The 14,570-nt window shown below is 50.2% G+C and overlaps 1 protein-coding gene across 2 annotated transcripts in view; it reads left to right on the top strand.

Annotated features, from left to right (window-relative positions):
* SCTR (secretin receptor) overlaps window positions 1-14,570 on the top strand; it is a 70,082-nt gene that overhangs the window by 19,329 nt on the left and 36,183 nt on the right. Inside the window, exons 1-2 of one of the 2 annotated variants that reach the window (XM_068967621.1) lie at window positions 6,053-6,132; window positions 12,594-12,701. In XM_068967621.1, the coding sequence (XP_068823722.1) occupies window positions 12,683-12,701 (19 nt within the window). In that variant the 5' untranslated portion in view covers window positions 6,053-6,132; window positions 12,594-12,682. Of the gene's footprint in view, window positions 1-6,052; window positions 6,133-12,593; window positions 12,702-14,570 lie in introns of those variants that run through there. The other variant, XM_068967620.1, reaches the window with a different exon arrangement.

The following is a 14,570-nucleotide window of genomic DNA, read 5'->3' as shown; positions in this document are numbered from 1 at the left end:
TTGTGTGTTGATTTAAAAAAATTTTTTTACAATCTTATGTTCTCTTCCACTGCACAACAATGCAATCAGCTACAACTACACACATATCCCCTCTCTCCTGAGCCTCCAACCCCACCCTGCCTCTCTAGATCATCCCACAGCTCTGGACTGGACTCCCTGTGTTATACAGGAACTTCTCACCAGCTAGCCATTTTACACATGATAGTGTACATATGTTGATGCTAGTTTCTGCATTCACCCCCCTCTCTTCTTTCCCCACTGTGTCCACAAGTTCATTCGCTACATCTGCATCTCCATTCCTTTTCTGCAAATAGGTTCATCAGTACCATTTTTCTAGGTTCCATATGTGTGTATTAATATACAACATTTGTTTTCTCTTCAAATATTGTATAATATACAATATTTGTTTCACTTCATTCTATATAACAGGCTCTAGGTTCATCCACCTCATTAGAACTGACTTAAATTCACTCTTTCTATGGCTGAGCAATATCCCACTATATGTATGTACCACATCTTCTTTATCCATTCATCTGCTGATGGACATCTAGGTGCTTCCATGTCTTGGCTATTGTAAATAGTGCTGCAGTAAACACTGGGGTACATGTGTGTTTTAGAATTGTGGTTTTCTCAGGGTATATGCCCAGTAGTGGGTTTGCTGGATCATATAGTAGATTTATTCCTAGTTTTTAAAGGACTCTCCGTACTGTTCTCCATAATGGCTATATCAGTTTATATTCCTACTCATAGTGTAGGACGGTCCCCTTTTCCTCACACCCTCTCCAGCATTTATTGTTTGTAGATTTTTTGATGATGGCCATTCTGACTGGTGTGAGATAATGCCTCATTATAGTTTTGATTTGCATTTCTCTGATAATTAGTAATGTTTGTGTATTGCTTTTATATCTGCCCTGTCACTTAGCTGAATCCACTTCAGAAATCACTGGGGCTTTCTACACGTAAGATCACATTGTCTAAAAACAGATAATTTTACTTATTTCCTCCAATTTAGACAACTTTTATTTATTTTTCTTGCCTAATTGCTGTAGACTAGCACTTCCAGTGGGCTTCCCTGGTAGCTTAGCTGGTAAAAAATCCACCTGCAATACAGGAGACCCTGGTTCGATTCCTGGGTTCGAGAAGATCCCCTGGAGAAGGGATAGACTTCCCACTCCAGACTCTTGGGCTTCCCTGGTGGCTCAGATGGTAAAGAATCCAACTGCAATGTGGGAGACCTGGGTTCAATCCCTGGGTTTGGAAGATCTCTTGGAGGAGGGCATGGCAACCCACTCCAGTATTCTTGCCTGGAGAATCCCCATGGACAGAAGATCCTGGCGGGCTACAGTCCATGGGGTTGCAAAGAGTCGGACATGACTGAGCAATTAAGCACAGCACAGTACAGGGCTTCCAGTACTAGGCTGAATATAAGTGGCAAAAGTGGGCATCCTTGTCTCATTCCTGATCTTACAGAAAAAGCTTTCGGGCTTCATCACTGAATGTGATGTTCACTGTGGCCTTTGCATATATGACCTTTATTTTATTAAGATAGTTTCCTCCTATTTCTAGTTTAAGTGTTTCTATCATGAAAGGATGTTGGTTCTTGTCGAATACTTTATCTGCACCAGTTGAGATGATAATGTGTTTTTTGTTCTTCTGTTAATGTGGTGCCTCACATAAAGCAATCTTCACATGTTGAACCATCCTTGCATCCCAAAGATAGATCCCACTTGGTTATCGTGTATAATTCTTTTAAAGTGCTGTTCAATTCAGTTGCTAGTATTTTGTTGAGAATTTTTATATCATTGTTCATCAGGGATATTTGTCTGTAGTTTTCTTGTAGAGTCTTTATGTGTGTTTGATATCGGATAATGCTGGCCTCATAGAATGATTTTACAAGTATTTCCTCCTTTACAGTGTCTTGGGAGTGTTTGATGAGGCTTGGTGTTAGTTATTCTTTAAATGTTTGGTAGACTGTATGAGTGTGGCCATCTGGCCTTTCCTTTGTTGGGAGATTTTTTGTTACAGATTAAATCTCCTGACTAGTTAGAGGTCTGTTCTGACTTTTGTTTGCTCCTGCCTCCGTCTTAGTAGTTTGAGTGTTTCTGGAAAATGATCCTTTTCATCTAACTTATTCACCAGGTGTATTCTTTTGCAATATTCTTCTCCCCAGGTCATGGCCTTTGTTCATGAAATTCTTGAGCTGTTGGTTATCTGCTTTCTTATTGTCCCCCATGGCCAGGCCCGTGACCCCTTTCCCACCCCACCCCACACACCCCCAGGAACCAGCCACCACCCAAGCTGCTGTTCTGCTGTGTTGCAGCCTCCTTGTCCTCTAAGCTGTGTCTGCGAGGCTCTCCTCTCTTCTCCCTTCCTGTCTGCTTCCTTGCTCCAGGGAAGACAACTGTTTGACCTCTAGTCTAGTGATGGTGGCTGTAAGGTGGAGGCAATCCCATCTCTGTATGTTAATTTCATTTCAATTTTTAAAGGAAAGAAAAAGGAAGAGGAGTGGAGGTGAGGAGAGGGGAAAGGAGAGGCCCAGGCTTTTAAATTAGACAGTGTGATCTTGAACAAGTCCTTAATGTCTCTTGACCTCAATCTCCACATCTGTTTTATGGGATTGGTGTGAAAATAAAAGCATTCATTCAAAAATATTTCACACTTCTTGTTTTGAGATGAAAATGGTAAGATTGTTGGCACATAGACTCCTCTCTTCTGGCTTAGGAATATGTTTTTGTACACGTGGCAGAGACTTGATATGCAAGCTTCATGATATAGGGGTTGCTTTTTCACACATCACAAAAGATCCAGAGCTCATGCAGAGTTCCTGGGCATCATCAGCTCCCATATTCCTCCTCTCTTTCTGCTCAATGTGTGACATGCACTGCCAGGTTGTAAGGTGGCTGCAGCACCTTGGGAGGAGGGGAGAGTATTTTGGGTGAAGAAAAATGAAAATCATGAGTTCGGATCAAGACACACATAATGGAGACTTCAGAGGAGGATTGGGCTGGGGAATGCTTTTCTTTGGGTGGCAACTGAGACTGAGCTTGTAGGAGGAGTGGCCTTGAGATCCCTGCACTTACGCTCCAGATGCACCCAGAGACAGGAGGAAGGTGGTGCCCTGGGAAGCAGAGGTCAAGCAGTGTGGATGCTGTGATGTGCTCTGGCCAAGTTACTAGCCTCTGCATGAGGGGTGGGCAGGATGAGAAATTCCTTCCCCTATGCTGGCTGTGGAAGGTGCTGCGGGGGAACCAAACTGGGACCTTATGGCTCAGAGGGGGCCCACCATTGAGTCACAGCTCCTGAATTCCTGGGCACCCTCTGCCACCCCAGGAACAGCAGCTGCCCTCATGTCCCCAAGGAAAATGTCTAAAATTCCAGTGACAGTGGGACTTGTATTCAGGCCTTAGGGATAAAGCCCAGAATGTCAGGCCCCTGGGAGAGATGATGGTAAACTTCAGCTCACACCAAGAAGTTATAGATGATTATTTTAAAAATTAGCATCTGGAGTGTTTAAATGTGCCAATTGTTCCCCAGGGCTCCAGGATGAGGGTCAGCTCCTGACTTGGCCCTTGTTCATGCATCCACTCCAAATGTTTCCGCTTGGCTCAACCAGATTGCTTACAACTTTCTGACCATGTCAGTTCTCTCATGCTTCTGGGCATTTGCACATTCTGATCCCTCTGCTTCAGCTCCATTTCCTCTTCTCCAGTCCTGTCAGCCACTCCTCCAGGAAATGATTTCTGCTGGCATAGCTGGCCACCCTGACTTCTGCAGGACCACCCCACCTCCACCCCCCACGTCTCTTCCCCTCCTGGCACGTCTGCACTGCATCGTGGGCATGTGTTTGCTGGACTGGGACAGACTGCATCCCTTTCCTCTAAGACTGAGCACTTGGTGTGTGTTTGTTGACTGACTTACAAGGTGAATGAGTGCAGACCCTCAACTGAGAACAGAGAGAGGAGATGGGAAGGAGACGGAGGGAGATGAGGCAGAGCCTTTGTGGTAGAGGATGTGGGTGCTCCCAGCTTGCCCAGCTCATCACAGACCAGCCGAGGTGAGTGGTGTGGCCACGTTGCCCATGGCAGGTGCTTCCCATAGCCTGACCTGGCCCATCATCCTGTGGGCGCTGACCTCAGATTGCAGGACCAGGGAGGCTGTGAATATACCCAGGTTGACTGACTTGCAGCAGGTCTGACTGTCTTCTGTCCCCAGAATGCTACTTGTGCATCCAGGGCTGAGAGGGCTCATTAGGGACTCCCGCCAGGTTCTGCTGTGAGCTCATGGGGAGACCTTGCTCTCTGCATGCAGTGAGGCCGTCCTTTACTCACAGTGTTTGCCACTATGTCCTGCCAGGCCAGTGAGCAAAGGGGCTCAGGTTGACCCCACCCTAGCACAAAGGCTCAGACCTCTTCGATCTCTTTTGCATTTTGGCCTTCTGCAACTTTTATTTAGGAAAAAGTGTCTGTTGCTCTGAAAACCTGGTTTAAAAGCCCCTGGGGCAGAAGATGTGTGAGGACCCTGCCTCCTGGGAAAGTCTTCAGGCCTTTTCTGCCCAGAGGTTGAGAAAGCTGAGCCAGAAAAGCCATAATGGAACTTAGAACGGATGTGGTGGCTGCAGGGGAAGAGTCCCTCCAAGAAAGAAAACAGGAGAAACAGCAAAGCCATGGAGCCCTTGGGCAGGCTCAGTCCCAGCATCCCCATCAGAACCTGGTGGGTGGAGGGGCTGGGCTGAGGCTGCCTGGATGTGGGTCCAACCCCGTAACTCTGCTCAGGAGCATGACTCTTGAAGGCCCTTCCATCCCCAGGAAGGATCTGTCTGGTGCCCGAGGCCAGGAGGGGCTGGCAGACTCTCTGTTGAGGGTACAGGGTTAATGGTTAAGCTGCCTGGTCTTCCCTGGGGAGGAGGTTAATGTTTGAATGCTAAGAGAGAGACAGGAAATGCCACTCACCAAGCTGTCACCAAACTCGGCACACTTATCACAGATAAAAAATTAACTCCTCAGCTATTCTGGGCTAGGTAAGGCCTTCCCAGCATTTCCTGGGAGCATTTCAGGGTCACCCTAATAGCTTCATGGCCTGCCTTACTGGGCTATTTATTACTTTGTTTTCAGAAGCTGATACCCCCTCAGAGCTGGCTGGTGGAAGGGCTCTGCCTCACCCTAGGGAGGAATGTTCCAGAGACAGAGTGGAGGCAGGAAAGGTGTGGGCTTAGTGGTCGGACAGATCTGGGCAGGGGCACTGCTCTGTCACTTAGGGGCTGTGTGACCTTGGGCAAGACCTCTCTGGTTCTTCATGTCCTTGCCTTCAGAGGGGGAACTCACCATCCCCTTTCCCTCTTCTCTTTGACAGTGGGCTCCCCACTCCCAAAGAACATGGGCTGCCTTCTAAAGGGTTGGGGGGTCAGTGTGCCTTTTTATTGAGGTGAAATTCACATGATATTAACCATCTTATTGAACAGTTCAATAGCATTTGGTGCATTCACAGGGCAACCACCACCTCTATATAGCTCCAGAGCATTCTCATCTCATCATCCCAAAATAAAACCTGTACCCATCGCTCCTCATCTCCCTCCTTCCTCTGCCCTACCCCTGGCAACCATACCTCCACTCCCTGTCTCTGTGCATTCTCTGACTCTGTTCATTTTGTATGAATGGAGTCACAATCCGTGACCTTTGAGTCCATCTCCTTCCACTAATGTTTCCAAGGTTCATCTATGTAGTGGCACGTATCAGTGTGTCTTACATGCTGGCCTTTGATGCGGTTTCTCTAACAAACATTCCAGGTCCTTTTCTGGATTCCCCTGGCCCCTGATGGCCTCTGGCAGACAAACACTCTGGGACAACCCTCACCCTACCCAGAGCTCACCTCTCCTTTCCTTGCCACAACTGACCTTGGCTCATTTTTCAGAAACAAGAAACTTATGTTTATGTAGCACTTTAGACATTTTATTTTATTTTATTTTAGTTCTTAAAGCAACCCATGCAGTTAAGTACTGTTACCATCCCACTTCACAGATGAGGAAGTTGAGGCTCGTAGAGGCACAGGATCACCCAGTGCTGAAAGAGGACTCTCAGCCCACATCTTTTGACTGCAAATCCTGAGGACTGTTTATTTTGCAATCCAGACTGAACTGTGAGTGACTGATACTCTCACTCTCCCCAAGAAGATTTGCATTTGAAAAAAAAATAGAGGAAGAGAGAGACTGTTGGTGCCAATTAATGTCTAATTAGAGTGAGAGCATGAAAGGAAGCGTTTCAGCTGGAGGAGGAAGAGCTCGTGGGTGGTTGAGGAGGACTCTGTGGGGCCAGTGCAGTTTGTACAGTCTGGGGAGGAGGAGGCTCAGGATCAGTGCTCACAAGCTCAGAAGCACTTGCCTTGGGCAAGTCTCTTGGAGGGAGAAGAACCAACCTGCCCCAGGGAAGTGGCACCCAGCCTCCCACTCAGAGGCTCTGTATCTCATTCAGTGCAGCCTCCTAGCTGCATGACCCTCTCTGCTTGGATTCTTTCAGTAGTGGAGAGCTCACTTCTCCCCAGGATAGTTCATCCCAAGGACTAGCTTGTGCTTCTCGGTTTAAAGAGAAGCACCCCAGGCTTTCTGTTGTGCCTGCCTCCTGTGCTATGCTTTTTAATGCCTTTGCTGCCTGGGCCTCCAGTTCCCCTGACCCCACCCTGACCACCTCTGTGTGTGGTCCAGCCATCACAAGTAGGGCAACACGGTTCCCGACCTAAATACTGTCGGTCAGGTCATTCGCACAGCCGGCCGAGGAGACCTCCTTAGGGTGCCCTTGGGGTGGGCTCAGGAAGGCAGAGGGGGCTTGATGGAGCCCGGAAGCCGGCTGCTGGCTGTGCCTGTCTAATGTGTCCCCATAGCCATTTCCCCTCTGGGTTTTCCCACTGTCTGGGGCAAATGGGCAGCAGGGCCCTTGAGCCTCTCTCGGGAACCTTCTGTTCCCTGCTCACCACATCACTCTTGTCTCCCTAGTCTGAGTGAAGTCTTGCTCTGTTCCTGTTTTTTCAGAATTATGATTGCAACGTTGCAATCAAGAAAATCAAAATTATGATTTTCTCAAGAATTGTGATTGCACCAGAATTCCTCTTTATCCTCCTGCCTTGGGGGCCCTTTGGAAACAGGTCAGGGAGATTGTAAGTTTTCCTGCCCTTCTAGGAGGCTGTGAACCAGTAATCTGAGAAGGAAGGAGAGAAAAAAGGGAAAAAAAATGCCAGGAGGGAAAAAAGATCCACTGCACACACACATCATTTCCTTCCCACCAAAATTTGGGGGCATTATTTTATAGATGAGACCAATTTTATAGATGACGAAGGTGGGGCTCATACATGGAAGCAGTGTGTTCAGAGTTCACTCCGTCCCCACCACACTTCACCTCAGCCCAGGACCCCACGCTCTGCCGCCGGCGTTGGGCAGGCACCCCCTGCTGCCCACATGGCATTAGTGGCTGATGGTGTCTTTTCCTGTTTCCCTACTTGAACTTTCCCCAGTCTTCCCCTCCTGTCCCCTCCAGCCAGGTGGTCAGTGTTGACAGGTGACCTCAGAGATGGTAGAGAGTCAGGGGATTCCCTGGGCCCTGCCCTCCCTAGTGGCTCAGTGACAGCAGATCTGCTTACAAAACTCCTCCATCTCTTACCTCCTGGGTCCCCCTCAACCCCAACTCAGGCACTGAGCTTTGCAGCTCTGGGTCTAAAACTCCTAACCCTCCCCCAACCCACTGACCCGAGTGCTGTGCCAGAGCCCCAGGGGAGGCCAGACCAGGACGCCATGCCACCTCTCTTTCGTGCTCCACCTGCGCAGCCATCCCTCGCTCAGCAGGAGCCTGTAGGGAGTGGGGTCCAAGGCCCTCCGTTCACACCCTGGAGCAGTGCAAATGGGGTCCCTGCAAGCAGCCAGGAGGCCACTCTGCTGCCTGCTCCCCTGGCCATAGGCCTTCCAGCCCACCTGCACCAGGCACCATCTGTACTGTGGTCTCCTTTATATCAATGGGGTGACTCTTTTTTTCATCATGCTGTACATGAGATCTTAGACTTACTCATCGTATACTGCTTCCCTGGTGTCTCAGTCAGAAAAGAATCTGCCTGCAATGCAGGAAACCCGAGTTCAATCCCTGGGTCAGGAAGATCCCCGGAGAAGGAAATGGCAACCCACTCCAGTGTTCTTGCTTGGAGAACTCCATGGATAGAAGAGCCTGGTAGGCTACGGTCCATGGGGTCGCAAGAGTCAGACACGACTTAGCAACTAAACCACCACCATCATATATAACTCCAACTCTGTAATCTTTGACCAACCTCTCTGTCTTCCCCCCAACACCCACCTCTGGTAACCACCGGTTCTATTCTCTGCTTCTATGAGGTTAACATTTTTGGATTCCGCATACCAGTGAGATGATAACAGTATTTGTCTTTCTGTGTCTAGCTTTTTTCACTGAGCACAATGTTTTCTAAGTTCATCCATGTTTTCACACATGGCAGGATTTCCTTTTTAAAAAATTAAAAAATTTTTAGGCTGAATGATGTTTCATCGTGATTTTCTTTATCCGATTCTTCCTTTAGTGGACACTAAGGTTGCTTCCATACTTTGGCTGTGGCAGTAATGTTGTAGTGAACATGGGGCTGCAGATAGCTCTTGAGACAGTGATTTCATTTCCTTCAGATGTGTATCCAGTAGTGAGATTGCTGGATCATTTGGTGGCTCTATTTTAATTTTTTTGAGGAAGCTCCACTGTTTTCCCCAGTGGCTATACCAACTTACATTCCCACAAACAGTGCATGAAGGTTTTCTTTTTTAAACTGACTTTTTTTTTTAACTTAAGTCAGTTCAGTTCAGTCGCTCAGTCGTGTCCGACTCTTTGTGACCCCATGAATTGCAGCACACCAGGCCTCCCTGTCCATCACCAACTCCCAGAGTTCACTCAAACTCATGTGTGTCGAGTCAGTGATGCCATCCAGCCATATCCTCTGTCGTCCCCTTCTCCTCCTGCCCCTAATCCCTCCCAGCATCAGGGTCTTTTCCAATGAGTCAAGTCTTTGCATGAGGTGGCCAAAGTATTGGAGTTTAAGCTTCAGCATTAGTCCTTCCAATGAGCACCCAGGACTGAACTTAGCCTCATCCTAAACAGCAGTAACTACAAAATCCCAGCTGTGATATACTTGTTGTATAACCTTTTATGCATATTAAATTGTTTTAAAAAAGGTGTAACTATTAAAATTAAAAGTGTTCAACCATGTACCAGCCACCAGAGCCTACCAGTGAGACGTGCTCCTCACATGCTGGGCCAGGTCTGTTCCAGTGCTGAACCTGTCCTGACAGCGAGGCCAAGGCTGGGAGAGGATGGCCGTGTCACAGGGCTCGGGACATGAGCAGTACCGTGTGGAGTTAGCGTCCAGGGCTGTTGCCACCAACGGTCAGCCTGGAGGTGGGATCCTAGCTGCTAGCGCCCTGTATGTCACTTTGCCTCTTGGGGCCTAGGTTCCTCATCTCTGCTTTGGGGCAGAGACCCTACTTGACCCCTGCATTGTACAGCGCCAGCCTGGACAGCCCCTTCCCAGCCTTTCTTTCCCCCTGGCCAATAGGAAGGATATGGGCATAAGCCAGCTGTGGGGGAACCTGTGTCCCTCTCGCTCTCACCCACCACCAGCTGCTCCTCCCTTGTTTTCCGCAGCACCAGGCCATTGTCCCTATGGGCCAGACCTGACATGACCCAGCTCAGGAAGCCTGCCAGATGCCCTGGCACCCTTCCCATCTGTCTGGCTAGCCGGACGTGGGTTGGGTTGTCCGGCCTCAGGGACTCGGGCCAGTGCCCTGGCTGACCTGATCAGCCTCAGTCCTGAAGCCGCTTCTCCCAAAGGGAGAGGCTCCTTCGTGTTCCCATCAGCCCCAGTGCTTCTAGGAGGAAGGGTGGCCGTGTTGTAAACGGGGCTTCTGCAGAAGGAGTCGGGATGTGGGGTGGGCCTCACCCTCCAGCCTCCAGGTGCCGTGCCAGGTGAAGTCACACCGTGCCCCTCTGTCCAGGGCCTCTCAGGACCATGTCACTGTCCCAGGGGCATCTGGGGAGGCGAGAGTCACTCAGGGGCCTGGTGAGCCACGTCTATGGTGGGAACCTGGAGGACCGGTGCCCAGACAGTGCAGAACCTTCCTGTGTGCCCTGGGGAGGTTCAAGAAGAAAGAAGGCCCAGCCTGCCCTCTTTCAGTGCACACTGTGAGAGTGGGGGTGAAGGCTCTGGAACATCCAGGGGGGTTTCTTATGACCCACTTTCCTCAAAGAACTCAGACACTGGTCCTTGGTCCCCTGGAAGCTTCCACTCTCACTGTGGGAGCTCCATTAGGCCCCACTCTGAGTTCTCGTTGCATTCTCCTCCTCTGTTCTCTCCCCACTTTGCTCAGGGCCACAGCCTCCCAGGGCTGCTCTGCCCCAGCCAGGCATCTTTCCCTAAGAAACTGGGGCTGGTGCCTCTGGAGACAAGCAGGTGGGCAGAGCCCATGAGGTGGCACCCAGGAGCCTGGCTGGACAGTTACCTCACAGCCCTTCCGTTTCCTGGCTGGGTGACTCCAGGTACCCACCTCCTTGCTTTATTGCTTCATTTGTAAATGAGGGCAGAGTTGGGTGCCTTGCAGCGCTGCTGTGGGTTGAATGCTCTCCTGTGTGTAAAGCACAGAGTGACTCCTGCTGGCATCAAGCAGAGCTGGCAAGCAGAGGACGTGGGATTCAGAAATCATGTGTGGTATCACGGCGAATGCCCATTTACAAGGAATGGGTGATGAGGAGGGGAACAGGGGCCAGAGACTCGGGCATTCATCCTTTCCTTAGACGGTTGTTGAGTGCCTGTGCCTTGCCCAGTCCTTGTGGGCACAGGCCTCCAGCGGTCATGAATCAGACTGGTTCCTGCTCTTTATATCGACTGCCCAGGGCAGGGAGCCATTTGCACCCAGGCACCAGGAGGAGCCCTGCCCCCTCCAGCTATGACCTCCCTTGGCCTCTCACAATCATCTTGGATGGGCTCCTGGAGCCCAAGGCTGGTGTGAGCCCAGAAGAAGAGGCCTCTGCAGTGGGAAGGGAGGGATGCAGTATGAAGATTCTCAAAGCAAAGCCTAATGACCACATACAGAACACCCGTAGGGAGGTCTTAGCCTGCAGATTCCTAGGACTCAGGACGACTGAATCAGAACCTCCCCAGTGACACAGATGTCTACTGCAGGATCAATACCTCTAAAGTGGGACAGATCGCCAGGTGGACTTCACGTGGAGGGAACAAAAGTGTCCAGGATGATGCTGAAACTTTGAGCCTGGTTTTATTCATGCCTGAAAAGAGACTCTTGCTCTTTATAAAAACTGGGAATTAGCCAGCTGGGTAATCCAGGGACCCCTTCAGACCCCTATCCATTAGTCCCTGGAGCTAAAAATTGCCTTGCAGTTCGGAGGACCCAGCTGGGTCCCCCCGCCCAATGCCAGGATGAAACGGAGGACTTGGTGAGGAAGAGGACTGGGGAGGACGGCAGGAGGGAGCTGCCATTCCCTGGCACCCTGTGAGTGCCAGGCTTCCCACGTGGAGATGATCTCTTCCCCTGGACAATCTCAGGAGGAAGCCATCTGTTTCCCTAAAAGAGCTGAGGGCTTGGGCAGCGAGGTGTGGTGAAGAGGACTGGAACCCAGGTCTCTGGGACTCAAGAATCTTGAGTTCTTTCTGAGGGCTGTGGGCTCCAGGGTGGTGTGTTCTGCTTTGTGTTCCCCAAACTGGATGCAAGGTAACTACGGACCTCATGGTATCACCTCCATTTCCAGTGTGCTCCAGACCTTCCTGGTGATGTCCTCCCAGGTGGCATGGGCCCCCAGAAGTCTGTCACAGGAGCAGTTTCTCTGATTTTCTTCCCCTGGGATCTACTGTGGGAGAATTGGTGGCTGGTTGTGTTAAATGATAGTTTCTAACAGAGTATGCCTGCCAAACATTGTGCTTAAGTAATGAGAGAACCAGTGATACATTAACCACTGGTTCACAGGAGAATTCAAAGTACTGCATATATAAGGCAAATAGATGCAAAACTGGCTGGAAACAATTTCACATAAGTTTTAGATAATTCATAGTCATGCAAATGCAAAGAAAGTGACAGAAATGTGGTCCCAAATGCCTCTGGACAGGAATCGTTAGCATGGCCATCAGTTATCTAGAATTTATTGAGCTGTGAAATAGCTCAAAGACACAACAGGCCAGAGAACTGCAGAATCAGGTAAACCAGAAGGCCGTGCTTAAGACAGCATCTAGTTTTGCATTATAGACATCCGGTAATTTTTTTCATGTCAAAGTCTTTCAGTTACTGGAAGTGGGCCACTGATCTGGCTCTGAGCTTCCTAGCAGCCAAACAAAACAAAGAGGAAACAACCTCAAATTCAGTGTCTATAAGGACAGATATATACTAGCTGTTCACCATAAGTTCAGCTTTGTGTTGCATTGAGACCAGATTATCCGTGGAAGGGATGTGGGGGGCAACACCAGGCACAGGTGCTGGGGATGTGCTAGGCTGTGGGGGTGGGGTGGGGGGGCCGTGTCCACGTTGAGACGCTGTCTGATGCTGCTGCTCTTCTCGGCAGGTTGCCGGGGGCTATGGGACAACACCAGCTGCTGGCCGTCCTCTGCACTGGGACAGACGGTGGAAGTGGCATGCCCACGGTTCCTCTGGATGCTCGTGGGCAGGAATGGTAACAACTCAGCCCGGGGGCCCAACTGGGCAGCTGTGGGGCAGCCCTCTGGGTGGGCCTTGGCCTGGAAACATGAGGCCAAGACTTCTCTGCGGACAGGAAGTGAATGGAAGGATGGGAGTGGTCCTTGCTGGTGACTGGAAGCCTTGCTTGGGGGTATGTGGGGTGGGCTGAGTTGTCGGTGCCAAGCAAGGGGCCAGAGGGCCAAGTACCAGGGAAGGGGTAAAGGAGGCCAGGCTTGCTCCTCTCTGCCCTGTGTTCCCATTGAGGGGCTCCCCTCCTTCCTTGCACATTTCTGGCCCCTTAGCACCCAGGGCCCTTGCTCCAGCCCTCGTGTCTGGGTCCCACTTAGCCCTGGGTGGCTTTCCAGGATGCTCACTTCCTCTGTGCCCTCTCTACTAGGCCCTGCAGATGAACTCTGTCCTTTATGGAAGCTTCTGGTCTCCTGGGGGATCTCTCACCCAAGCAAAGCTTCAGTTTATAAGGATTTCCTTAATTTCAGATGAGGAAGTGAGGAAGTTGTCTCCGACAGGGAACACTTAGGGACTAACAGGGACTAATGATGGACAAAACCCTGTCATGTACTAGGCATTTTTACAGATTTAAACTTTAGTTGTCACAAAACCCCTGCAAACCACAGACCTTTTCTCTCCACTTGGCTTAGTTAAACAGTGAAAATAACAAGGTCTGGGAGGCGTTTAGCCTTGGCTTCAGGTTCACAGCTGGGAGATGAAGAGGCAGGGACTGCAGTTTCTTCTCTCGGCCACCCAGTGTCGCTGTGGGGCTGCAGGATCCACCCACCTGCACGGTCTCACAGAGGCGCTGCCCCCTGGGTTCCATGCTAGGGGTCCAGGGCACGATTGGGGGATGAGGGTCAGCGGGGATCATCTCAGCCTAGGGCCTACTGTGCTCGTACCCAGCTGCGGGCCCAAGGGATTGGCCAGCCCAGGAGCATAAGTCAGGAGCAGTCCAGCCTCAAGTCACCTAGAACCATCTGTCCTCTATCTGCTCTCTGCCCATAAATCTACCTTGGGTCTGGAGTCTGAAGAAAGGCTCTACAATAGTGTCTCAAGGGTTCCAGGGCTCCCCACCCCAAGAAAGGAAAGTGTGTCCAGTGAGAACAAGCTGGTGCTCCAGACTCTTTCTTTTGAAGGAAGAAAAAAAGTAGAATAAACTAACTGTTTCTCAGGGTACCCACTACATGGGCCTAGGCAGAATGAGTATCTGTGTGGCTGGAAAACCACAGGCTAGATTATGTACCCAGATACTTGTGTGTCTGTGCTGGAGCCTAGAATATTCTGTCTATATATGCATCAAAGGATGCATTCCTTTGATTCTTAAGAGGGCCCTGGTCTTCCAGTATTTCTTCTTTAAAAGCACACTTCCTGAGTGGGGTCAGGCCTTGGCTTTCTTTCCCTTCTGTCTTGATGGGGGATGGGAGCCTTACAGCAGCAGAGAGTCCTAACCTGATGAGGTTTTTGAGAGTCAGATAAAAGCTTTGACCTGGCTCTTCCCTGGACTGCTTGCCTGCGCATGCACACACAAACACACATTTGCACAAAAATACTGACTGTACTTTTGGGGACCCTTGAAGTGTTTACTGACCTGAACCTCGGTTAGAACCCCTGACATATTAGGAATTAAACCCAGGGGGAGTGGATAGGAGCCCACGGGAGCCCACCCCTTGTGTCCTCTGCGGTTCTACTAAGAGCCGTGTCAGCAGAGGGCACCTGGCCTGCATCTCATGCAGTGTTGTCATGGGAATCCTGCTGTGTCGGTGAGGAGAGGCGTCCAGACAGACAGCCCAGCCTCCAGGGATACACTGTCTGATAACCATTTCTGGATTCCAGGGAGTAAGAGTGCTTTTAT

Source organism: Capricornis sumatraensis, chromosome 3 (assembly GCF_032405125.1).
Source record: "Capricornis sumatraensis isolate serow.1 chromosome 3, serow.2, whole genome shotgun sequence".
Taxonomy (NCBI): Eukaryota; Metazoa; Chordata; class Mammalia; order Artiodactyla; family Bovidae; genus Capricornis; species Capricornis sumatraensis.
This window is presented reverse-complemented; position numbering and strand designations above follow the sequence as displayed.